This window comes from Eschrichtius robustus, chromosome 18 (assembly GCF_028021215.1).
Source record: "Eschrichtius robustus isolate mEscRob2 chromosome 18, mEscRob2.pri, whole genome shotgun sequence".
Taxonomy (NCBI): domain Eukaryota; kingdom Metazoa; phylum Chordata; class Mammalia; order Artiodactyla; family Eschrichtiidae; genus Eschrichtius; species Eschrichtius robustus.
The window spans coordinates 73,345,945-73,372,804 of record NC_090841.1 but is presented as its reverse complement, the minus strand read 5'-3'; the positions used below and the strand labels follow the sequence as shown (position 1 = coordinate 73,372,804).

General features: G+C 40.5%; 1 protein-coding gene across 2 annotated transcripts; it reads right to left on the bottom strand.

Annotated features, from left to right (window-relative positions):
• Positions 1–1,190: 1,190 nt before the first annotated feature.
• BIVM (basic, immunoglobulin-like variable motif containing) lies at positions 1,191–26,763 on the bottom strand. 2 transcript variants are annotated; one of them, XM_068526915.1, is made up of 10 exons: positions 26,390–26,763; positions 20,147–20,747; positions 16,638–16,767; positions 14,052–14,147; positions 13,653–13,757; positions 13,340–13,434; positions 6,549–6,681; positions 4,755–4,841; positions 3,704–3,800; positions 1,191–2,848 (listed from the first exon to the last, which is right to left on the bottom strand). In XM_068526915.1, the coding sequence occupies exons 2-10, from the start codon at positions 20,622–20,624 to the stop codon at positions 2,555–2,557; spliced, it is 1,515 nt and encodes a 504-aa protein (XP_068383016.1). In that variant the 5' UTR covers positions 20,625–20,747; positions 26,390–26,763; the 3' UTR covers positions 1,191–2,554. The 2 variants fall into 2 exon arrangements, with proteins under 2 accessions (XP_068383016.1, XP_068383015.1); XM_068526914.1 differs by lacking the exon at positions 26,390–26,763 and adding an exon at positions 25,241–25,436.
• Between the last annotated feature and the right edge of the window lie 97 nt (positions 26,764–26,860).

The following is a 26,860-nucleotide window of genomic DNA, read 5'->3' as shown; positions in this document are numbered from 1 at the left end:
GGGAGGAGGCAAGCTGGGAAGTATTATAGATGGTGCACCAGCTTGGCCTGATGATGGGGCTTTAGTAGTGGGAAAAGTAACAGTTTCAGGATTTGATCATTTTTTACTACCTGAGAGCTGGGTAAAAACAAACAGCCAGTGTGAACATCCGAGTACTACAAGTGCTTGTGAAACCAGAGCAACATTTCTTGAATACAAAATAATTTTTAAGGAACAGCAACTAAGGAGTGTACATTTGATTTGTAAGAAATTGGTTCCTTTAGATGCTGTTTAAAGGGCTCTCCATCAAGATTCTGACAGGAAAATACACATCGTTTAGGCCAGTAATAATAGCAAGCACTTAAAGAGCAATTCCTATCTACAAAGCACTGTTCTAAACACTTTACATGTATTAACTTATGTATTCTTCAAAACAATTCGTAAAATAGATACTATTATCCCCCTTTTACCAATGAGGAAATACGCACAGGAAAAATCATCTTAACTCGCCCAAGGTGATACAGCTAGTTAGTGGAGAACCAGTAATATGAACTTTCATTGCTTCTATGGAGACTTCTAAGAAAAATTCACCAAGAAATTAAATATGACAGGAATGTTACTAATCTTGAAAGAGAAAGGTGCAGTCACTTGCTTACACATTCTGGAAAAGCAGTCCCTGTTAAGTCTCGGTGTGCTCTTAATAACTGCCAAACTTGTAAGCCAAGTTATTAAGTGATTGGATATATTAAGACATTTATAAAAGTTGATTATGGCCAATAAGCAATACGTATAAACTCATCCTCTTTTCCTAGATGTCACTATATTCTCTATTTTATGTTGCATTCGTCTCCTTTCTTTACCAATCTCTTCTCTGAAATATTTGGCTGAACTATATGCAATTGCTGATACTCAACCATATTTGACCTACAAAAATTACAGTTTAATTTGGTTCAAGCTAAAGAATTAAGTTTTCTATTTCCTCTTATAAAGTCTTAACAAAAATCTAAAATTATAGACATATGCATATTGTCTCACTGATCATAAAAGTCAGATAGATGTTTCTTATACTACTTACACAGAATTGACAAATTGTCATGTACTTCAAACAAGATTATAAGGGTACTCCCTTCTTAAAACAAAGGTTCAAAACATTCTCATGATTAAAAGTAGAAAACAAAACTTTATTGATGAAAACTTCTTAAAAGTTCCAGTATGAAGTAACAAAATCAACAACCTACAAATCTTTCAGTCCTTTGCATTTCAAGCAAAATATTCTCTTCAGAAAAATGCCCATTTCATAATATATATCCCCTTCTGTAGGCTAGGCATGTCTGGGTGGATAAATGGATATAAAATTCAAAAGAGAAGAAAATGAAAATATTTTAAAAATAAAAATCTGAACCTTCTCCTTGAGGTGTATTGCGATATGGTTACCAGCATATTCAGCACCTTGTAATAATCAAGTTACTGATTTGAGTCCCAGAACAGCCCCTGAAATGAAAGAACAAGAGATCCTAGTTGTTTGTGAGTCACAGGTTGGCAGCAGAAGAAAAACTGACAGCAACTGGAGAGGAGCTCAAATACATGAAATCCACACTTTCTGAACTATTTCACACTCACTTCAAGCAGCTAATTGTCTACATGTTTTTAAAAAGGAAAGAGCTCTCTGGAATACGGATAGTTGCCCTCTGAGCGATGGGGCATTCCTAACACATCCTTAATGCCGTTGTCAACATATGACTCCATGTTGGGGGACCAGTCAAATATCAGATCTCATCTCACAGGTTACCTTGGGTATAGAAACTTCAGATGCCACTTGTTCTTTTACTCTATCCCTAAGCAAGGTTTATTGTAGACTTACGAGTCTTTCAAGACCTAAAGTTCTTGTCAGTATTTGACAGTAACATACCAAGAAAGTCAAGAGTACCTGAATCGATGCACTAAGTCACCCATCTGCACTAATAGAAAAGATCAGTATCTTCAGTCTTTTCTCTTTTGCCTCTTTATTGAGAATCCTGAGAAAGTTGATCAGGAAAAAAAATGAGGCAGGCAAGATACCGCTACAAGTAAAAGAATTTCTAAACTCACTAAGTCATCTTAAATGAGCTTTAACCACTAGAGAAAAACTAGAAATCAACAGCCCCAATGTTTTTGGGCAGATAGTTAGTACCTTACATTTTGAGCTTGGGAACAAAACTGCAACAAATATCTGGGGGGGGTCAAGTCATAAGAAATCACTTCATGCGTAAGTATTTCAAATCATGATGCTATTGAGTGAAATTGTGTTTGATTTGTTTATGTGTAATTTTATTGGACTTTGTGAAACTGTCCAGAATGTTTATATACTCTTAACTTTTAAAAGGACAAAAAAAAAAATCTGTGCTTATCTGTTTATATATCTGAAATCACCCATCATAATCATATACAAGCTTATTTACTGGAGAAACTACAAGGTTATGTGTTGTACCACAAGATATGTTCCTATTTAATACAGACTTAAAATCTTGTACTGCCTTAATGCAGTCCTGTATAGACCAGCTGCGAGAATAACACAAGTCGTCAGTACGCAGCATGGTCAGTCATTCCCATCGTAATCACTGTAACCCTGGTAACCACTGTTCCTTCTCTCATGGATACTTGACATCTTTTTCCATGTCGAGTCCTGATGGAAACTAGCACTAAAAGACCGGCCCAGACGCCCGTGCTGCTTCTTGGAGATATTGTCCTCACTCTCAGATTTGGCAATTCCCTGGGCATGTGTTGAAGGTTGTGATTCTTGCCTAATGGTTCCAAATGGAAAGTTCCAAAGGCCAAATCTTTGCCAGTTAAGTCTCTGGAATGCTATGATGCAATGCAAATTTCCTCCAACCTGAGAAAAAAAAAATGTTGGGTTCAGAAAATGATAGGAAATTAATTATACTAATATGTGGGTTCCCATGAATTCCCTTATTTTTCCCCCTTCACCTGCATCAGAACAGTGCTGATCCTTTGAGACATCATCAGATCACATTATCCTGCATCTTTCCTGACCAGCTGCCTTTACAAAAATATAACAATGCCCATAGGAGGCAAAACTCCTTCCCCCCATATGCCTGTCTACCACTCTCACACGCTGTACCCGCCCAAGTTGACTAATCCAAACACCAAGATCATTCCTCTTCCTCTCCCTCCTACGCATTCTTCATATGATAGTAGGATAATATGGATGGGATGTCTACTCAATCCACAGAACATACCATTCCCTGAGAACCGCCCCCAGCAGCCTTGTTGGTACACATGGTTCTACCCCATGGCCACAGTTAATCGCCCTGGGAGTGAACACCTGACCCAAGCTGGGCCAAGACTACAGGACTGGACTGGAGGCATGCCAGCCTTAGTCTCGACCATTCATCTGAAAGGGAGACCTAAGTTGAAAGACGATCTTCGCGAAGTAAATAGTCAGACAAATAGACGGCTAAGAACAACACAACTCCCAAGAGAATAAGACAGACTAGCTCCCTGGCCCCTGCTGACATTCTCTTGCGTGGTACCCGTCCCTCCTGAATCCAGGCTAGACTTCTTGCCCTTTCCTTTTAAAGATACCCCTGTGTCCTTAAAGTAATTTTCACTTTTCTGTCTAAAATGGTCTGAACTGGGTTTCTGTTATTTACAACTTAGAGTGCTGGGTAAAATAACTGCATTTTGGCCAGTTGAGAAATACTTTCAAATACGATGGTGTTCTTACCTTCTTTGTTTTTCGATACTGCAGCCCCCTCTCTAAGTGCCGGATATCTAGATATTCTGGATTTTGAGTGTTTAGATCAGTAACAATATCTGCCCACCTATTGTTAAGGAAGGATAAAGCACAGTTTTCTTTAAGTTCAAAATACTATTGTAATGGAACTTTTCACATGAGCAATTTGCTACAAAAGCACCATGGCAATAATTCTCTTATCACAGGATTGTTGCATCCAATAAGCTTTCATAAATCCTTGTTTTTTTGACAATTCTGTTTATCCAACTATTGCCAAGGTTAAAAATGGTTACCGTGCATATGAAATAACTATATATCAGCCTGTTAGATGACATCCTGCAGGGTAACATAGAAACATTCCATATTTCCTTTTTAATTGGAGTCAAGTACATTTTCAAAAGATTTATAAGTTAATATGTCTTTACTCACAAACAACATGATTGATTGTATAGGAAATCCAAAACAATTTGTAACTGCTTTGGATTGCAAAACTATTACTAAAACTAATAAGTGAATTTGGTAAAGATGCAAGATTTACGGCCTATATAGAAAAATCCATTGTATTTTTGTACACTAACAGAAAATAATTGGGAAATGAAATATTTTAAAAATCAATTTGCAAGAACAATATTCAATATCTTGTAATAACCTATAATGGAAAATAATCTGAAAAAAAGAAAAAATATATATATATATAACTGAATCCCTTTGCAGTACACCCGAAACTAACACAACATTGTTAATCAACTATACTTCAATTAAATCAATTTACAATAGCATCAAAAAATATACACACTTAGGGAAAATTTTAACAAAATACATATAAAACTCTATGCTAAAAATACAAAACATTGCTGAGAGAAATTAAAGCTCTACTTAAGTGGAGATATAGTCTATGTTCATAATGGGAAGACTCCATATTGTTCAGATGTAATTCTCCCCAAACTAAACTATGGATTCTACGGATTCTACTCTAATCAAAATTCCAACAGGCTTTTTAGCAGAAATTGAAAAAAGGGGGAGAGGGAAGGAGTTAACATACTTTTTGCAGTGAATAGCAGGATGTTTTCTACTTGATTCTCCAATTAAGATCCAATATTCTACTTCTTGTGGTGAGAAGGGGCCCCTGCTAAATATAAAATACATTCATAGTAACCTTCATAAAGTCATTTACCCCCTTGAAAACATTGCTTCAATTATACACTGATAAAAGATACACTGAAGTTTATGCATAGATGGCAATCATCAACACTAGAATAGATATTGGAGTTTAGGCTTGAACAAATATCTGAAGGCCATTAAAGAGAAAGCATAAATTAAATTTAGGTTTAGATCCCCTCTTACAAAATATAGGGCTAAAAATGTTGAAATATACCACCTGTCAGCATTTAGGAGGAAAAAAAAAAAAAATCCTAGCATGCTACCCACCAGTACCCTTACGCTACACCTCTTCTTTCACTTTGCATTCAAAACGTTTCAAAAGGCATCCTAAAAATAAAACCCGAAAGCAGCAATACACCTGTGGAACTTTTAAACATACTGACGCCCTAATCCCACCCCTGGAAACTCTAATTCAAGTAGGTGTAGGGGGGAGCACAGGGAAGTATTTACGCAGCTGTAAAAGCATCTCAGGTGGTTCTTAGGTTCAGGCAGAGGTGAAGAGCTCTCCTCTAAAGGGGGCCAAGTAGGAGCACCTACTTCTTCACGTTTTACATTTGACAGGTGTCTGGAGTAAGGTGAAGTTGTAGGATCAAACTATAGAAAAACACCACAATAAACCCCACAGCCAGAGAGATGAATAGAACACTTCAGCATCTGGAGACACACCATGGTTTTCCTCTTGCTCCTCGTTCACAAAAATACAACATCCAGCTTCCCCACCCAAAGGCCGCATGGCCTCCAGCCTCAAAGAACCCATCCTACCCCAGATGACCAAGCCACGTTCTCCCAGCCTGACCTTCAGCCCTCGCTGAGAAAGCAGTGCTGCCTGTTCCTCCTTCTCGTTCACCAATGCCACCCACCCAGATAGAACAAACCAGAACTCAGCTGGGTGAGGACAACTGTACCTATCAGTCAACACTTCTACTCAGAGTACTCATGGCTTCCGTTTTCAACATCCTCAAATAGGACACTTCTTCCTCTGCTTTCAGCTACCCTGGCATTACCTCAACCCATCACTAAGAAAACTTGCTACGGAGGAAAAAAAGTACTAACATTCAGTCACCCTCTCTTATTTACAGGCTGTCTCTTCTAAAACAATACAAGTTTACCTGGAAGTACACGTACATAGTTAATAAAATAGAAGCTTTGGATCAACAAAGGAACAAATATAACCATTAGGGTAATGTGGTTCCTGATATTAGAAATAAAAATTGGCTGCAGGCTTCCTGGTAGCCAGGACAAAAGGGGAACCCTGATAAATTTCATGTTATTCACCATAAGAAAGGAAACGCTTTTTAATGTACTCAGTTGCGACAGTCTTCTTGACACTAGATTCCACAATACACTTTCCCTGTGGGATCCTGGATGAGATCACTGAGACATAATATGTAAAGTCCTTTGCGGCCGTTTTATAATAAACATAAAAGTGATTTGTCAAATGGCTTTCTCTTATCATGACTCTAACAATAGTATCTAAGTGGAAATGTAAAAGCACAATTAACCAAACACAATTCTGCAGAAGATTAAGCTACTATGTTTAAGAGACTAGTCTTAGTTGATGTAAGGAAAGCAAATCACCAAGTCTTCCGATGTCTAATCAACCAAATATTTCTTAAATGCTTTCTACAACATATTTTCCTGGTGGAGTATCCACATAAAATACAGAAATGCTTACCTGAATGCTTTATTAGCTTTAACAGGGGTTGCTTCAAAGCCAATTGGACAAAAATAATGATTTTGGCAATGGTAGATATAAGCTAACGATTCATCTTTCAATCCGTGAGTTAATTTCGACAAGGCCCCGGAAGCTACAAAAAACAAAAACAAACCAACTGAGGGACCATAAAGCACTATCTATGCTTTATACAAACAACTAGTTAAGGACTCAAAGACAGAAAAGACATTACTTGGAACACATGGACATTGCTGGGGAAAAACAATGAAAAGCTATCGAAAGGTTAAAAAATAATTAATGGATTTCAGTTTTACCCTTTAGACTGAAATTCAGGCAAACTGAACAGCAAACTAAAAAACTGAAAGTCCTTGCTTACCCAAACCTTCAAATAGCATACATGCTTGTCTGCAAAATTTAATTACCATGTAAAACCTAATACCTAGTGTATATAGCAATGGTCTCAACTTCTCTGGTTGTACACATCTGTCACTTGAAATTTCTGAGTAAGCATGCCCATTATAAGCATGTTTGTTTATAAGCTTTGTACATATACTACTGTACTAATATGTCTTTATAAAAGATACACAAAAAGTAGAAATTTTTAATTAGGTTAAAATATAAACATTCTAATACATTCTTCCCATACCACAATGATCACCTTGCAGCTGCCATAATGCGGACATCCCAATTTGAAGACCACTGAGGTATATGGATAAATATAAACTCCAAACAAGTTCCAAAAATGAAAACTTTTCCCCACTAACACACACTTCAATCCCTTCCACAAAAGTCACACAAACCAGAGGAAAGACTTTCAGAAGCCAAGTGATAAGAACATCTTAAGAGACGGGCTGGTAGTACCACAGCAACCTCTTAATAACCGCTTCTCCTTGTATATTTCCCATGGCTGCATATATTACTTATGAAGTAATTTCAAAAGTATTACCATAAGAAACGAGTTTTCACCAGCACTAAATACTTAAAGCCATTAACTGAGGTTTCATTAACTTGCATCTCCTGGAAGACACTAAATTATTCATGAACAAATAGCCCATTAAAACTGGAAATCCTAAAAATGGTTGAAGTCGACGAAAGCTTGCAAGTTATGGTTTTTCTGATTGCCTTTCTGGTCACTGAAATAGCTGAAGACCAAAAATGGCAGGTCAACGGCTGTAGAATAGTCAAGGAGGCGGGACCCCGCCCCGACTTCTGCAGACACACACAATTTGTGAGTTCCATGGAGACAGTAATATTTCTGTCTTAAACCCTTTCTCCAAGGTTTCAGCTCGGCCTTCCCCACAGATTTTTACTTCATGGAGTACTGCCAGAGCATACCTGCACACAAGGCAATCTTTTCTACTAAAATCTCTATTTCATAAGGATAAATAAGTCTTTCTGCTGTTTTGGGTTGAGTTCCCCAGACGAGTTAAAAACTGACATCCAAGGGCAACTCTAAATGAAGAATGATAAGACCTAAAATTCAGAAGATGGTCAATATTTCATTTCCATAGTTGAACTTGATTGTAGAGATGTTTCAGGATAGTAAGTGAATGCAAATAGACAGATTTAGACTCCTCATAAATTCAGTAAATACTAAAGATGTTTATACACATAAGTGGTTTAGAAAGAACTCTTGAAATCTTTTTAAAATTGTGAAAATGCCAAGTAAAAAGTTACCTGAAATAACTAAAACTTTTTAATGAAAGAATTTTATTGTAACTTCCTAATGGAAATTTTTAAGTATTTCACACTTTCCTCCTTAAGTCAAACGTAACACAAAACAGCTGATTACTGTGATTATGAACAGTAGTCACATAAATATACTAGAATATATTCAGGGGCAAATGAGATAGGTATGAACGTTTGCTCTCATTAATATTCACAGTATTTCATCTGCTACAAACACTCTTTGACCAAGTCCTAGTTTTCTAGAGGACAGAGGTGGTTTTTCTTCTTTGGAGTAATTATCATGCTCCTCAAGAATGTTTCTTCTTCTTACTTCAAGGTACATGACAACATTCTGATGGATTTAGATTAGGAATCAGCGAACTTTTTCCTAAAGGGCCAGTTAGTAAGTGTTGGAGGTTTGTGGATCCCGGGCACTACGTATACTACTCAACTCTGCCACTGTAGCTGAAAGCAGCCACAGACAAAAGCAGCCAAAGGCCATGCGTAAGCAAATGGATATGTCTTTGTGTCAATAAAACTTTATTCACAAAATGGGCTGCTGGTTCATGGGCTGTTGTTTGCAGACCTCTAATTTAGATCAATAATTTTCAAACATATTTTGACATGGAATCCCTTCTTCAAGGGAAGTTTACATGCCAGCCCAGTCCATAACAGGGATCAAAGCAGAGTTGCTGTGGCCAAAAAGGAGGTTTAGGGAATCTAGGTGCCCACCCCTTGCCCCCCACCAGCCCGAGGCACTGCCATAGAATTCCCAGGACTCAACTGAGCCCAGATTGAAATTTGCGCACTGAATTTCCTATCAATGGAAGGAAATTCCTATCTGAATTTCCTATCAATGGAAGACCACACTCTTTATAAAGAAGCTGAATAGCATCTCTTTAGAAAGACTACAGCAGTAGTTCTCAAACTAGAGCACAAAGGGCTTGTTAAATAACAGATTGCTGGTACCTACCCCCTCGGTAACTGATGCAGTAGGTCTCGGGTGGGGACCAAGAATTTGCATGTCTAACAAGTTACCAGGTGATGCTGATATTCATCCAGGGGCCACATTTTGAGAGTCACTAGTCTAAGATTAAGAGGAAAATTTCATTTAACTCAACTCAGGAAGTAAATTATGAGCATCTACTAACTACAACAGGAACCACAGGGAAACAAAAGATAAGGAATGCACAGTACCTCAACCTGCCCTCATAAAACAAGTAACTTTGATATAGGGTGGAAAAGGACAGTGCCACAAAAAAAGGATGTAATTCAAAGGAGAAAGAGCACATCAGGTTTGAGGAACAAAGAAGGGGGTGGCATCCAAGACAGAACATAATCAAGTGGCAGCATTTCAGCAATCCAGACAGAGGCAAGAGCATGAGGAGAAAACAGAACCACTGCAGGGGAGGGATGTAATCAGGGAACAGCGTGTAGCCCAGTTCAGAATGTAGGGCACGATAGTTAGTGTGGAGAGGCCTACAGTAGGGCACCCCCAGAATTTCAGGATAAGGTCAGAAAAAGATCACCCTCTGAAATAAAAGACAATATTTAATACATTAAGGTAGTCATCCAAGAAAGTGATTCTATTTAGGAGAAGGCATATAAATGTGTTACAGATGGAAACTAAATTCAGAACGACGTTGAGTCTAGACCAGAGTATATCGAAAAATCTGAAACTTAAGCGACAAAGCAACCACTACCAAACGCAGAGCCATGATGTGCACGGTGTAGAGAAAGCAGAACAAACTAGAATTAGCCAGCCTGCTGTACTCTGAAGAACAGTATATGTCCTGAGCAGCCGAGAGAATCCTGGTGCTTTTGATAGTGTATTTCTCACTCTCAGTTAATATATTAACATTCTAACATTTTTTGAGCTTGTTTAGTATCAGTCCGTTTTGTAAAGCCTTATCATCTATAGAAGAACTCCAGAGAGCTCTAAAGGAACTTATTAGGATGTATTTTTATACCCTCAAAGACAAGGACCAGATTGTGTAACCCAGCAACATAGTATCATCCTGCAAGGCTCCTACTCCCTTGACATCTTTTAAATCCAACTGGTACGTGGAGGACAGCAGGGAAAGACCAATCTGTTCTTGCCTGGAATGATGCTAAGGCGTTTACGCTTTAAGCAAGCACTGGAGAGCTCCCAAAGTAAAAAGGGATATGTTAGCACCGCACGTCGAAAAAATTTATCCAGCCTTGTGTCTAATATGAACTGTAGAAAACCAGAGGACGAGGAAAACAGAATCTGAATGCACAGTCCATCCAAGATGCATTAAGACACTGTAGTTAACTGGTAGCAGTGGCCAGGGTGAGGGTGTACATGAGTTATGTCAGGATAGGGCAGAGGTAGATATTCTTGGTTAAGCAAATATAAGAAGTTACAATATCTACCAGAAGAATAAAAATGAAATACATGAATATTAGTGTAATTTTCAAGCTAGGTATTAAAGACAAATGAATCTAGACATCCTTGGTAGCTAAGCGAACCAACAGTTTGAAGTTACTCAAATAATAATAATAATAATAATAATAATAAAATAATAATAATACAATAATAGGAAGTGAATAATAAATGAACCAATAGTTTGAAGCTAACATTGGCAGCTTCTGGCACAAACTTTTATTATGAGTAATTACATCTCTAAAAAAAATACTTCAACTCATATTCACAGTCAAATCTGTTAATTTTATCAAAATCCCTGGATTTTGTCTTTATTCCATGAGTGAGCTCAGTTTACATTTCCTGAAGGCCCACTGGAAATAAGCATGTCAATCAGCAAATAGGGAGTTACGAAAGAAGCGTAGTCCCCAGGACAACTTAAAGCCTGTTGTGGAAAACAGGCCTGATATTCCTTAAGAATAATCTAAACAACAACAACAACAACAAAAGATACAAAGTATTTTTTTAAATGCACACTAACAACTGGCAATGGTTTTCACTACTGAATATCCCAGAGACAAATGAGAAAAGCCTATCTCTGCAACTCTTTCTTCTACATTGAGAGGGAACAGAAAAGACTTCTGCTTGACACAGGTAATACTCTCCCAATTCTGAACACAATCAGAAGTCCCAGGGTCACACGTGCAAGGTCAGGGGGCATCAAAGGGCTATTGAAGGCACTCCCTATGGTGAAGGAGATGGGCAGACACGTTAAAAAGATGCAATGTAATATAAGGCTGCACACGCCAAATGCTAAACAACAGACGCAAATAATCAGAACTACAGGACTTAAGAGAAATCCGAGCATCAGAGATAAGGCAGGGCTTGCAAGGGACCACTGATTCTTGAAGCGGAAGACAAGAATATTCCAAGGGGGAAGCAGATCAAATATCCTTCAGGAAACACACGTAGACAAAGAGACAGTGAGGAGTCAAGGATTGTAATAGGGACAATGAAAACAGGAATCAAACTGGGAAAATGTAGTATTGAAATTTATTTAAAGAAATTACGGCAGCCATTTCTCTCCCCCTCCCAAAAAAAGAGGGGGGAGAGAGAGAAGAGCTTGTTTATCCTATTACTCGAAGGAAAAAGACTGACGTATGTTGGAAAGTATATTCTTTCTTAGTTTCTAATTGCCTGATCAATTACTGAGAGAGATTGTGTTGACAGCCTCACTGGAAACAAACAAAAAAAATTACACACCATATAAAGCCGCCCTTCCCACGAAGACAGGCCCCCCTGCAAATGCACAGAGTTCAGTTAGGAAGAATAAAAGCTAACATTTATTGAGTCCTTACTCTGTGTCAAGCAAGGTGTCAAGTGTATTACAAATATGTCTCCTTTTACCTTCACAGGGACCCCATAGGGTGGCTCAGTAAGTGAGTGTTTAAGTGCCTTGTTCAAGGTCACAAAACCAGTACATGCAGAAACCAACATATGAACTCCAAGTTTGCCTGACTCACAACCAACTTGATAGACCTGCTAAAGGTCAACAGAAATATACCCTATTCTTTGTTCACTCCTTGATTTTGATAAACCATATACCCTCTGTGCTGACAGACTCCCTGCTTGACCAAACTTCAGTTAGGCATCTCTGAGCCCTCTCCTCAGCTAGGCTTGGATCTTGGGCTTCTGTGTCCATCCTTGCTGAATCCAGTTTTAGCAAATATCCTGCTGAAATCAGTTTAGAGAGAATCCCCCCACCCTGGATACCTGATCAAGGACGTCACCCTTCACCCTTGGTCTGCCTGTTATAAGAATCCTGTTAGACCAATTTAGCAAGATTCCCCACAGCCCCACCTTGATGTCTCCTCTTAATAACTTTCCATCCACGGAACCGCTCACTTTGGGAGTTGGCTATAAATTCCCAGCTGTCTTTGTTGTATTCAGGGTTGAGCCAGATCTCTCTCCCATATCCCAGTTCTGCGTTACAACAGTCTTCAGTAAAGTCTTCCTTACCCTTTTAACAAGTGTCAGAATAAAATTTTCAAGTATCAGAATAAAATTTTCTTTAACACTGTATTGTAGGTTTCTGATTGTAAAGTCGAAAGATGACTGTGAAATTTTAAAAATGGAAATTGTCAAATATTGCAAATTATTTAACTAGCGCACAACTAAAACAATCCTTAGGATCGACTCCAAAACTCTCTGTTATAATCAAGACCCTTCTAAAATAGAACTTTGTCCCTTTCCTAGTCCATTGTCCTGTTGTTATATGTTATTATGCAGGTCTGACATCAAATATTCTAAAATCCTTGCTTTCCCTTTTAGGAAGAGCAACTGCAAATTCCACGCTGCTTCCTGAAAGGGTTTTAGTAGCAGGCAAGTAAGAGCATGCGTGCACACACACACACACACACACACACACATACACACACACACACAAACACCATGGACCCAAACGATACAATGTGCTGAAGTAGTGTTTATGACATGCCTTGAAGCTTTAAAAGTTCTTCATGCAAAGATGAAAAGAGTTAAAATATTAAACTGTATATTGAAAAGTGCCCTACATATTACTATTATGATTTCCCCTTGGATAAAGAGTGATAGACTGTATTTAGGATTTACATCATGTGCCTTGAATCAAAACCAATCTTCAAGATGGATCCTAAAGTGTGTGTGTGTGTGTGTGTGTGTGTGTGTGTGTGTGTAAATCTTCTATATATTTACTTACCAGTTTCTCCAGCTGTTTTATTCTTCCCATGAGGCTTATATAGAACATACGAGCATCCTTTTACGTGGAAGTGGTCGTTAATTTGTCTAAACCATCTGAAAATAACAAGAAGACTCGCTCATAGCAACAGTCCCATAACAAAGAAGGCACTATTCCAATTCCAGAGAAATTCAGGCAGAGCCCAAGTCTGGCGTATCTACCAGAGGTTGGGCCCAAACAGCTGGATGCATGGTTTACTATCAATGCACATCTACAGCATTATTATTTTGCAGAACTAGAAATAAGGTATTGCTTCTAAGCGAGGGCTTCGTACCTCATAAGTGTCGTATTTCCGGTGAAAGGGCCGAACCTAATATCCTCAAACGGGGGTTGAAAACCCAAAATATGTAAAGCTTCTTCTTGGGTGATAGCTGGAAGACTATGAAAGAAATATTGCCTTTCATTTCACAATTCCAATCATAGGCAAATATAACCTGTCTCAATGTCACTGTGTCTGTCTGATTTGCAAATAATTTTAGTAGTATTTTTCATTTTTATCTTATCAAAAATAATGCATGCACATATTTTTAGCTAAAAGGTTTAAAACAAAATACGGCAGTTTTTCCCCAATTTATGAAAAATCTGTTCTTAAAAATCTTCCATTATAGAAAAAGCAACACCAAATAACTTTTGAACTTGGAGTTGAGGGGTACCACTAAATTAACATACTTACCTTCCAGCTCCCATTGTGCTATATAAGAAATTCCAACAGGAAATTAATGAGGAGATACCACAAGAAGTCTTATACTGTGGTCGGCTTATGCAGTACCTGAGAAAATAAAAGAATGTTTTCACTTGAATGAATACAAAATATGCATACAGAAGTAGAACACTCATGGCAACTGAGTGTGTTACATAATGAAAACTTTGATCATTTAAACCACCAATGTAAAATCTTTATTCATTTAAAGTATTTTCATATTTATTCAACACATTATAAATGCATAATGACAATAAATCATGCATTTTAAGAATGATGGCTAAGTATGACTAACTGTTAGTTAAAGTGGATGTTACCCAAGCCAATGGAAAAAAATTAAAGATATATAAATTTAGACACCAACTATTAAAATTTCGATGTAAACTCCTAGTTGAGCTACACATATGATTATTTGCAACTTCAGTTGTAGTTCTTTATACAGTCTGGATATTAACCCCTTATCAGATGTGTGATCTGCAAATGTTTTCTCCCACTTTGTAGGTTGCCTTTTCACTTTGTTGATTATTTCCTTTGACGCACAGAAGTGCTTAAGTTTGATGTAGTCCCATTGGTTTATTTTTTCTTTTGTTACCTGTGCTTTTGGCATCATACCCCAGAAATCACTGCCAAATCCAATGTCATGAAGCTTTTCCCCTATGTTTTCTTCTAGGAGTTTTATTGTTTTAGGTCCTACATTTATGTCTTTAATCGATTTTGAGTTATTTTTTGTGTATGATGTGAAGAAAAGGTCTAGCTTCATTCTTTCATATGTGGGTATCCACTTCTCCCAGCACCATTTTCTGAAGAGACTGTCCCTTCCCCATCCTGTGGTCTGAGCACCCTTGCAGAAGATTATTTGCCTGTTTACATGAATGTCTATTTCTGAGCTCTATTCTGTTCCACTGGTCTATATGCCTGTCTTTATGCCAGTACCACACTGTCTTAGTTACTGTAGCTTTGTAATATGTTTTGAAATCAGGAAGTGTGTGGCCTGTGTTGCCCTCCTGCAATCACCACCCTCCCTGTAATTCACTAGAGGCAGTGTCCTCAGCTGGTATCTAGGGGATAAGCTGGAATCTTGGTGGCAATCAGCACAATGTTTCCTTCTGCAACCTTCTCTGCATTTCTGTAATGCTAATCTGGATCTCCACAAAGAACTCAGATTCTTCCCCACTGACTCAATGGCTCATACCCTTAGATCTAACCAAAGAGTCACCAAACAGCTTGGAGTCGTCCATGAACTTTAAAGAAACCTGCATTGTTTGAGGCCAGCAGAAAAAAAAGAAAGAACATGGACTTTGGAGTCCAACTCTCTTCAGTTTCAATACCACATCTGCGTATTTGCCATATGACGTTGAGTAAGTTTCTTAGCTTCTCTGAGCCTCGCTCCAGACAGGCTGATCTACTCTTCATTACCAACCTGCCAGACCCTTTCCCACCATCCGTTCAAAGACCTTTAGACCCTCCATCCCCTCAGATTTCCTCTCTTAAGATCCAGCTCCTCAGTGAAGCCTTTCAGTGATCATTTCCGCCTCTCATGTTGGTTGTTTGTTCCCACCCATCATCTGACAAATTTCCTGAGATATTTTACATTTTCCACTCTTCTCAACTAGATTGGAGAACAAACACCCGTTTTGTACATCTCTGTATTCTCAGCCCACAGTAAATGGTCCTATAATTATTAAATAAGTGAAAAAAATCTAATATTTCTAAAGCCTCACACAAAAGAATTTTTAAAACCTCAAATTATAGATCAGTAATATTTGAAAGCTATCACAAATTAAACATCTTTTTCTTTAGAATAGGAACTGTATGTTAAGGTCACCAAATAGCCCCAATTGATAAGTGAAAGATCTTCTTATTAAGAGAATGGCAGTTAGTAAAGGCAGAAGAAATGATAGAATTTTGAAATTTCACCATTTTATAATAGGATTCAGGCAGGGGTCTTCAATGGGTCTGGCTGAAACCGCTAGGTGAAAAGTTGATGGTTACCTAGATGTTAACCCAATGCCACCGTCACCCCACTGGTTACTTGACGGTTCCAGAAGAAAAAAGGGAACTTGACAATGTGGGCTAAGGCTCTTGCCACATCCTTAATCCAGTAATCACTCTTAGGATCTCTAATATCAGATGACCAGACACCATGTACCTTCTGATGGGATATAAGGATGAAGGCCACAGGGTCACCTAGGCAGTATTCTTGCCCAAAATGTTCAACCAGAATCTAATCAAGTCTTTATATCTAATTTCCAGTTTATAAGGACTGAGGTTATATGAGTAATTTAGACCACCAGCAGGAAAGGAATCACACAAATTGGGGAAGAATCAGATAGGGAATGTTCTAGTTCAAAAGAGATTTATGGGCTACAACAAGCAAACACAATATGTGGTTCACGGTGGGTCCCACTCTGAACAACCAAGTGTGAAGACATTTTTGGAAAAATCTGGGAAATCTGAATTTAGCCTGGAAATGAGATGCTAAGGAAATATTGTTAACTTCATTAGGTATGACAATGGTACTGTGGTTAGGTAAGAAAAAGGTCAATTTTTAGAGATTACCATCGTCTGAGGTCTAATACTTTCCGCTGCTTAATATCTTCAAGAGGAGAATACTGAGGCCACTCCCTTTGATGTCTTCTTCCTTTCTTGTCTGAAGTTTTTTTCTTGGAAATTTGCTTCTTTCCATTGCCTAGAATACAAGAGTATAAAATGAAGTCAAATGAAGTAAGATGCCAAGGCAATACAATTAATTATGTAACAAAATATAAAAGTAACTAGGTCTAAAAATGCTATTTGCAAACATATTGAAGAAATACATGTATCTTCAAGAATACGCCCCTGCCTTAAAGAGAGAGAGAGAATAAAAACACATTTAAACAACCATGAATGTTATTTCCTATCAGGTTCTTATATTCTGATTCCTGAGCTAGCTACTTAGCTAGTAAAAGAATCAATCACAAAATGTTTAGCCACATCTAGAAAATAAAATTACCAACAGTAAAATATTTAACTAGACCACTTTCCAGAAAATGAATCCTTTCTATAAAACAATAAAGCCACATTAATGTAACTCTGTTGAGAAAGTAAAAGCAGTAGATCCAGTAATCTGATGATGTGATATTTAAAAATAGTTCCAGGCCTACAGAGACCACAAAATGGATTAAGAATGATGCACATAAGTACATTATTAAAATGCAACTTTAGCACCAGGAGCCAGAATGGAAAACAAAGTCTCCTTTCTGTGTGCAAGTATGTACACATGTGTGGGCATGTGCACACACACACACACCACACACATTCACCAAAAAACACACAAGACAAATAACAGTGGTTACCTACAGGGGGAGGGGAAATTGGGAGCCACACAAAAGGGCAGGCAAAAGTGAAAGTGAGACTTTACACTTAATTTTTATACTTTTTTATTTCCATCTAATGGATCACCCAGTCAAAAAATTATATAAATTAAAATATTATTAAATAACGTCCAAGCCTCATTTCACTAAAACACCATTAACATTTCAGATAGCTACGTGCACTTTAAAATCTCTCACACATATCATATTTTACACAAAATAAATCTGTTACAAAAATTAAATAAAAGCTAATATTTCATTTTTATGAGTTAGTCATAAATTATAAAACATAGATTATATAGATATATGCCTAGAAAACAAACATGGAAAAGGATCCACTTTATTCATTCTACAATGAAACAATTTGGTGCCCAAAACCAGCTGGAACCAACAAGGACCTACTGTATAGCACGTGGAACTATATTTAATATTTTGTAATAACCTATTAAGGGAAAAGAATCTGAAAAAAAATATATATATATACACATATGTATAACTGAATCACTGTGCTGTACGCCTGAAACTAACATGACATAGTAAATCAACTATACTCCAACTTTAAAAAATACATTAAAAAAAACCCAGCTGGACCTCAGAAACTGTTGTCACACAGGGAATTTCTCTAATTTTTGTAAAATGGCATAATATTGAACTCTAGAAAAATCAAGAAGCAAGGATTTTTTTCCCCCTTCCCTTTAGTTATTCTTCCTAAGTCTTCACAGAAACACAAAGTTTCTCCCAGAGCTGAACAACCACTGGCAAACGTGAGCAAAATCTCATTCTGGCAAATTTCTTTCACTAATAAAATAAATCCTAGTGAGTGAGAAGATGGATGCCACTGGAATCTTCAAACATAACCTTTGCATTTTGAGAGCTTTGAACAAATCTAAGAGTGCTGTAAAACACAAGTATTGTAATAAGTACTCAGTAGTTTAGAAATGGTTAATAAGGTGGCTTGAATAACATACTATTTCATGGTTTTGCAGTGACATGAATCATATTTCTCAATTAAATATCTAGTTTTGGTGCTTCCCTGGTGGCACAGTGGTTAAGAATCCGCCTGCCAATGCAGGGGACACGGGTTCGAGCCCTGGGCCGGGAAGATCCCACATGCCGCGGAGCAACTAAGCCCGTGCGCCACAACTACTGAGCCTGCACTCTAGAGCCCGCGAGTCACAACTACTGAAGCCCACGTGCCTAGAGTCCGTGCTCCGCAACAAGAGAAGCCACTGCAGTGGGAAGCCCGCGCACTGCAACGAAGAGTAGCCCCCGCTCACCGCAAGTAGTGAAAGCCCGTGCACAGCAACAAAGACCCAACGCAGCCAAAAATAATAAATAAATTAAATAAATAAATTTAAAAAAATAAATAAATGGACAACTCCATAATCATAATTAGAGATTTTTAATACCCCTCTGAAAACCCCTCAAAAAACAGGAAGAGAGAATACTTCCAAACATGTCTTAGGAGACCTGCACAGACATTATGAAAAAAAAAAATTATAGACCAATCACCCACAAATAGAGACACAGAGTGAAATCCCCCGACACCGCGAGAATTACAAATTTACACCACATTCTGTGAAACAAGTTGATTTTGCAAATGAATGAGTAGACAGAGGTTTTACAAAACGATCAGAGAAGCCTAGAAGTAAAGTACAAACCTGACTTCTGCCTCTTTCTAGCTGTGCAGTTGTGCCCAAGCAATGTATCCCCTCTATGCCTCCATTTCTTCACCCATAAAATGAAGACAACAGTACCTACCTCACAAAATTCCTGTCTTACTGTGAGTTCCAAAGAAAAAAGTGAAGAGCGTTAGTATGTGCTCCAGAACCACCACATTGTAATTGTGAAGATTGTACACTGCACCCTCTTAAACTGTGCAGTGCACAACCTACTCAGTGGTACCTGGAGACCCTGTTGAGTGTTCAAAAATTTTTAACAACAGAAAAGCCAAAATGTTATGTAGTAAAAAAGAAAACTAGATATTTATTTAATTTTATTTATTTATTTATTTTGGCTGCGTTGGGTCTTCATTGCTGCGCACGGGCTTTCTCTAGTTGCGGCGAGCGGGGGCTACTCTAGGTTGCGGTGCGCGGGCTTCTCATTGCAGTGGCTTCTCTTGTTGTGGAGCACGAGCTCTAGGCACGCGGGCTTCAGTAGTTGTGGCACGCAGGCTCAGTAGTTGTGGCTCGCGGGCTCTAGAGCGCAGGCTCAGTAGTTGTGGTGCACGGGCTTAGTTGCTCCGCGGCATGTGGGATCTTCCCGAACTAGGGCTTGAACCCGTGTCCCTTGCATTGGCAGGCAGATTCTTAACCACTGTGCCACCAGGGAAGCACCAAAACTAGATATTTAATTGAGAAATATGATTCATGTCACTGCAAAACCATGAAATAGTATGTTATTCTAGCCACCGCATTAACCATTTCTAAACTACTGAGTACTTATCTACAATACTTGTGTTTTACGGCACTCTTAGATTTGTTCAAAGCTCTCAAAATGCAAAGGTTATGTTTGAAGTTTCCAGTGGCAACACATTAGTGAACTAAATGTCCTATGCCCAAGGTTATTTTGTTAACTATGTTGACAAACAACATGATAGCAATGTGCCTTGTTTGGTATCAAAAAAAGAAAATCTGTTTGAAGGCAAGTTTAAACAAGATATATTGCTTGTTTTCTCCTTATTTTCACATGAGAACATCATGGCTCCTTCCTTACCTGATTTGTGTTTCAAATTCGTGGTCACTCCATCAAATTCAGATTTGTCAATTTCCCACGCAAGAGGTAGCTTGCCCAGGCTGTTGGATAAGTTTTCCAAGCTATTTTCTTCATTGTAGATGATTTCCGATGTACTGGTCGGGATGCCAATGTAACCTGAGGAATTATTTCCAGCAGATAAAGAGGTACTATTGGGGAGGCAAGAAGAGCGGGTTGGATTTGGAGTTTTGTAGATTGAGGTCGCCTGGTTGAGAAAGGCATAGTCTGAACAGATGGCATAAATTTTCTCCCGAGTGTGGGTCACTGGACAGCTCCATGGATAATGACCATCTCCTTTGGGACCCAAGGGTTCTCCCGAGGCACGAGTGCAGAAAGATTGTACGGCACCTTGTAGATTCTCTTCGGGAGACCTTCTCTCAGATTTGCACTCACCATTTCCAGAATCATTTGTCCTTTCTGCTTCTGCAACGTTAGGCATTGAATGCAACTATAAAAGTTCTGTTATGAGGAAGAGGTTGCAACTCTTTCTATTTCTTGAAAAACAGCTGTGACAATTGTTTACAGCATTCTACAAAAACGTGAGCGCTGCAAAAATGGGCTCCTAAGAAAAGAGGGAGGAGAAAGAAAGATCAACAATCCACTAGACATTACAAAAACACTAAAAAATATTTTAAGTGTTTCATATGCCTTCATTCAATAAATATTTATTTTACAACTACTATATGCTTAAGTCATGATCACTTACCATCTGTCTTGTTAAAAATTATTTTTAAACGATGCTTTAGGATAATAAAAAAGACAAGTAACTCAATTTAAAGATGGGCAAAATATCTGAATAGTCATTTCTCCAAAGACGGTGTAGAAATAGTCAAGAAGCACATAAAAAGATGTTTGGCATCAATAGCCATCATGGAAATGCAGTCCAAAACCACAATAAGATACCACCTCACATTGACCAGGGTGACTCGAATCAAACAGATTAACAATAAGGATCGAACAGGATGTGGAGAAATTGGAACCCTCTTACACTGCTGGTGGGAATGCAAAATTGTCCAGTGACTTTGGAAAACGGGTCCTTGAACATTATACGTAGAGTTACCATATGATCCAGCAATTTCACTCCTAGGAATATATCTAAGAGAAATGAAGACATATGTCCACAAAATGTTCATAGCAGCACTACTTGGAATAGCTAAAAAATGGAAACAACCCAATGTCCATCAATAGATGACTGGATAAATAAGATGTAGTCTATCCATACAATGGGACGTTATTGAGCAATAAGAAGAAATGAAGTACTGATCCATGTTGGAACATGGATGAACCTTGAAAGCATTATGCTGAGTGAAAGAAGCCAGTTACAAAGGACCAGAAAGTGTTTAACTCCACTTCCATGAAATGTTCAGAATAGGCAAATCTATAGGGACAAAAATTAGATTAGTGATTACCTAGGGCTGGGAGGCAAAAGGGGATTGGGAGTGATGGGGTTTCTTTTTGGAGTAATGAAAATATTCTCTAACTGACTGTGATGATGAATGCACAACTTTGTGAATATACTGAAAGCCATTGAACTGAACACTTTAAATAGGTGAATTGCATGGTGTATGAATTATATCTCAATAAAGCTGTGCATGCATCACCACAATCAAGTTATAGCTAGTAGTAATTAACTTCTGATCAGTCTCAGGAAAAACTGAGTTTCAAGTGTACACTGATGCCTTTGGGGAAGTAAACAAAGAAAACTTTAATAGCAACCAAGGGCATTTGAGGAAGCTGAAGATTTATACAAAAGGAAGACCTTGGTGAATCAAACCATTATAGGTGGTGTGGGAGACCCCCTGAAGCAGGTGCCAGGCAGAGTGAGCCCACTTCCCAGGGCTCCCACGATAGAGCGGCACTTAATAGATAAAACCCACCCTGGGTGACCAGTTTGACTTTGACCAGTTAATCTCTCTGCCCATTCACTTACTTAAAAATTTAGAAGTGAGAATCATTTTCCCAGGTTACAGGAAAATGATTATATAAAACCCATCCTATAAACACTGAATAACAAAAACCTATGACTAAGGCAATAAGAAATAACAGAAGATGATTCCCACAAGAGACCTGGAGTCTGTGAGGAGAAACCAGTAAAGGTACTGCATGTCCTTCGTGGAATTTATGGACCAGAGCTCCATACAAGGAGGCCTCCACATGTCCTAGGAAAGATTTTATTTTCTTTCTTTTGAAGGAATGCTTCCTCTCTAGTCAAACCTTCAGGCAGTGATTTTTTTTAGGACTCTGTGCAGAGTTTATAGTTATTTGCAGGAGTAGGGCTGGCTTGGTGGGAGTTTCACCACCAAACATGGAACCTTTAGTGGTTTCACTTTGGAAACTTTCCTTTGCTTTTTGGTCAAGGAGTAGGTAGCGTAGATCTCTAGACAGGAAGCTTTGATGCTTTCTCCTTCTTCCTCATTTCCGGATGTGATGGTGATGGTGGAGGAAGATTCGAAGAGAAGCTCCGTTTGTACAGGTCAAACTCTGGGCTTCTCTGATTCTTAGCAGATGTCCTAGCAAAGCATTTTCTTTTTTTTTTTTTTTTTTAATTTTATTGAAGTATAGTTGATTTACAATGTTGTGTTAATTTCTGCTGTACAGCAGAGTGACTCAGATAGATATATACATTTATATCTTTTTTCATATTCTTTTCCATTATTGTTTATCACAGGATATTGAATATAGTTCCCTGTTAGCAAAGCATTTTCTACTTCTTTTCTGTTATCCTCATGCCTTTCACCAAAAGCCAGAGTGGTGGATAGAGGGAGGTCTTATTTCTGGCATTGGGGTTGCATGGGTGGGTTGCAGCAGGGTGGGGCATGAAACAGAGCATGTGGTCATGGTGAGGTGCAGTGAACAAAGCCTGAGGGGGCTAGTCTGGTGCGGGGGAGACAGAAATGTTCCAGGCCCTGCCCTGTTATCTCTTCATCTCAGGCTTAGCTTCTACTTTGACAGAGCTTCCTTCCTCACATTAAATAGAATTTTGCCTGTGGTACCAACTCTCTGTGCGGCAGCCTGGGGGTGTTTGAAGGATGCTAACTTGGAACATATATAGGAGAATATTCTTATCAGAAAGCTAGGGAAAGGGAAGTCACTGCATTTGTGTATAAAAGGTAGGGCGGAGCTTCCTGGAAGCTAAAGACAAGAAAAAACATAGCACTTGATTAATAAAAGGTTTAACAGTCTGGTTTTGCTTGTTTGTGTTTGGAGTTTGTTTGCTTTTAAATAATGGTCACTAACAAGACTGATCTCTTTGGTTGCACTTTCACCAAAAAAAAACAAAAAAAAAAAAAGCAAAGATCATAAACAAAAGTGCATATTGATTGTCATATTGATTGTCAATAAAAGCTAATAGTAAACTTGGAGTGGTATGAAAACTTTCTCATTTGAACCACTGCTTATGGAAACTTCTCTTTGAAAAACTGTCATATTTATACATTTTTCAACTGAGCGAAACAAATTACAGAAAAAGATTGCAAAATACCAAAAGATATCACACAGAAAAGGAAAATTATCCAAACCCCATGACCTAAACACTGCTGATGTTGATTTCCTTTCCTTATTATCTGTCTGACCCATGTCTTTTCTCCCCACGACAGCGACAGTTCCATGAGGCCAAGGGTGCTGGTGTTATTGTATCCTCAGGGTTCCTCACGAGTGAAGTAAGCACAAGTTATTACTGATTACAGAATCGTTATGGAGGTCAATTGCTGTAGTAGGTTGCAATTACAGCCTCAGGAAATGCCAAGGTACAGAGGGGCAGCTTGTCCCTCTTAGTTTGTCCCATTTAGGCCTGCAGCTCTCATGGTTTTGTCACATCTTGTATCTCCTTTTGTCCCTATTTTTATAAACCATTTCCACTCCTAGTTCCCCGCCCACTCCCGTGCATTGACATTTCTAACCTGACCTGTGCCTAGATATTGGAAAGTAAAGTTTGTACACATACATGATCATATAACTCCCCTGCCTAAAACCCTCTGCTCTTAGAACAAGCAGCCAACTCCTTACCGGGCTGTGATCTCTCTCTTTACCTCCACCTCACTCTCCTCTCCCCACGGACCACCTTTCCCTTCTCTGAATGCTGTCTACTCCTTCTTCCCCACCTTTATTTAGTTAATTCCCATTATCCTTCAGATATCAGCTCAAATGTCACTTTCTGGGGGGATGATTTCTTTGCTCCTCCAACCAAGCCAGGTCACCCTGTACAGACTCAGTACCTCGTTCACAGGTCTTACCAGGGTGCAATTCTACATTGTGTGTTAGTGTGTTTACATGATGAATGTCTGTCTCCTGCAAGTCTGGTTTTCCTGCCTACTGTATCCCCAGGGCAATTTGTAGAAGTCTCATCAGCAGATATTTTTAAGTCCCTGCACCATGCTGGGTATTACTGTAAGCCAGGGATTAGGAACCTAGATTCAGGAGGCCACCAGGAGTGGCCTTAGCAATCAAGAGCTGGAGTTCTAGCCGAGGGCACTCTTTTTCTCCTTCCTGGTTCTCATCTGTGAGAACTGAGGTTCCCTAATCCAGTAAACGACGTCATGCTGTATGAAGATTTACTAATAAAAGTGATTGCAGGACCTAAGCTCAATGACTTAATGATTTATTCATAAAATCATATCACAAGCAACAGAAGTACTCTTTAACTCTGTGCAAAAGAAATTTTATAAAATGGCCAGCTTTAAATGCACCGCTGCAGTAATGATCTTTAAGTCCCTGGAAGGAACTGCTCTGTAAAATAAACATTTGTAAATCCAATGTTCATGGCCTGGGTTACACTCTCTTTTCTGGTTAGATTCTTAAATCCTTATTTTTAAGCATCAAGTTTGCTTAGAGAACTAAACATCTTAAAAAGTCTCTTCAGTAAAGCCTTCCACGTATGACAACTATTATGATCTGTACTCTGCACGGAAGGCCGCTGAGACGCAGGGGCAGGTAAGGACTTACTAAGGATGGGATATTCTTCCGAGGGCCAGACGCACTAAGCCTCAGCAGGTCTGATCTCGGTCCTTCCCCTCCAGACCCCTCCCCACGCCCTCCACGCCCCTTCCGCGGTCAGACCTGAGCCCCTTCCCAGGCAGAGGCGCCGGCCTCCGAAGGATACCGGGGGTCCTCCCGCACTCCGGCCAGCGTCGAGCCCAGGCTCCCGGGCAGGCGAGCGGAGGGCCCTCCGCCCTTCTCTGCGAAGCTCGCGGCGCCTGGAGGCCCCCAGGATGGAGGCGACAATCGCGCAGGCCCGTCCCCGCCGCGCGGAGCCGCTGTGTGCGGAGGCGGCGCGGGCGGAGAGGAAGGAGCGCGCCGGCGCCCCCTGCCCGCGCCGCTCGGCGGTCCCGGCGCCTTCGCGGGCCGCGCGTCCCCGGGTCCCCGCAGCGAGGCCTCCGGGCCCCTCCTCCCGCCCTCCGCCCGGCGGGAAGCCGGAGTTCTCGGCGACGCGGAGCGGGCAGAGGCCGGCGGAGTGTCCGCCTCCTACCCGCCCGGGGGCCCGGGGACGCGCGGGTGCTCAGGGCGCCCGGGGGGCGAGATGGGACGCGGGCAGATCACTGTTCCCGGGAGAAGAGGGAGCCCCCGATTCGAGCTTTTGAATGCACGAGTTGATAGCATTACTAATGACAATTGCCGAAAAGGAAACCGTAAAGAAAACCCCCGTCCAGGCCCGCTTTGGCTGGCGGTTCCACCGGCCCATCAGAGTTTGGGGGGGCAGCAGAAAAGGTCGAGAGAAGGGGGGAAGGGGAGGAGGAGGCTCCCGGTACGATTTCGGAGCTGACCGTGACCCCTCCTGCGACCGCGCTGGCCCCGGGCGGGCGTGCAGGGGCAAGGGGACGGCCACCGCGCGTTCCGGTCCCGGGCCCTGCCAAGCGTGGCGTGGAGACTGCCGCCGGGCGGGAGCCACCGGTATCCCCGCGGTCCCTCCAAATCGGGCTTTGTTCCCGAGAGGACTCGTCCTTTCTCTCCTGGACCCTTCCCTCCACCCTGTGGCCCAGCTCTTCACCCCACTTCTTCCCCGGAGGACGGGTCCCCACGCACTGGCGTCCACTCGGATGGCCACCGGGCACCGGAGAGGCCAGGACCCCCCGGCGTGCAGGCTGCGTTGGCGACGCAGAGAGCAGGTGGGCGGCGGCAGGCCTGGCCCGCGGCGCTCCAGTGCCCGGCGGAGGGCGCAGCGCACAGTCGCCGGCGGCCACCTCGGCCCCTGCCCACAGCCCGATGTACCTCTGGCCTGTCCGGTGGGGTCGGGTCTCTGCGGCCGCGGCGGAGCCCGGCACCGGTCCCGGATCACAGCTTCCAGCGCTCGGCCCGCGACGCGCCTCCGGTTACCCTGGGACTGGCGTCTCTCGTCCCATCGGAGCGCGCGGGGACAGCGCCCTGACGGCTGTGCCGGGCGACCGATCGTCAGATATCATTGACAACACCTTCCTTTCATCGTGTTTTATACCTGCCCTCTGCACGTGCGGGGGACAGAGTGACAATTTTTAAAAAAAATCTTAGCTGTGCCTCCAGGCCCGCGTGCCCCTCTATTGGACAGCTACTATTTATTTGTCCCCTGCAAGCGGTGACGGCAAAGTAAATAAACAAGTGAGAGATGGTAAAACCTGGCGGGATTTCCGCTAGTCCTGTCGCGAACTACACGTCCCAGGAAGCCCTGGCGCCGGGACGCGTGTCCACTGCGCCATCCACTTGGAG

What these genes read in the sequence shown, in the direction of transcription:
- BIVM (XM_068526915.1), bottom strand. Translation starts at nt 20,624, where the DNA reads ATGCCTAACGTTGCAGAAGCAGAAAGGACAAATGATTCTGGAAATGGT. An exon ending in GAATTTGAAACACAAATCAG is followed by an intron (nt 16,768 to 20,146) that starts GTAAGGAAGGAG and finishes CTTGTATTCTAG; the next exon opens with GCAATGGAAAGAAGCAAATT. An exon ending in AGTATCGAAAAACAAAGAAG is followed by an intron (nt 2,849 to 3,703) that starts GTAAGAACACCA and finishes TTTTTTTCTCAG; the next exon opens with GTTGGAGGAAATTTGCATTG.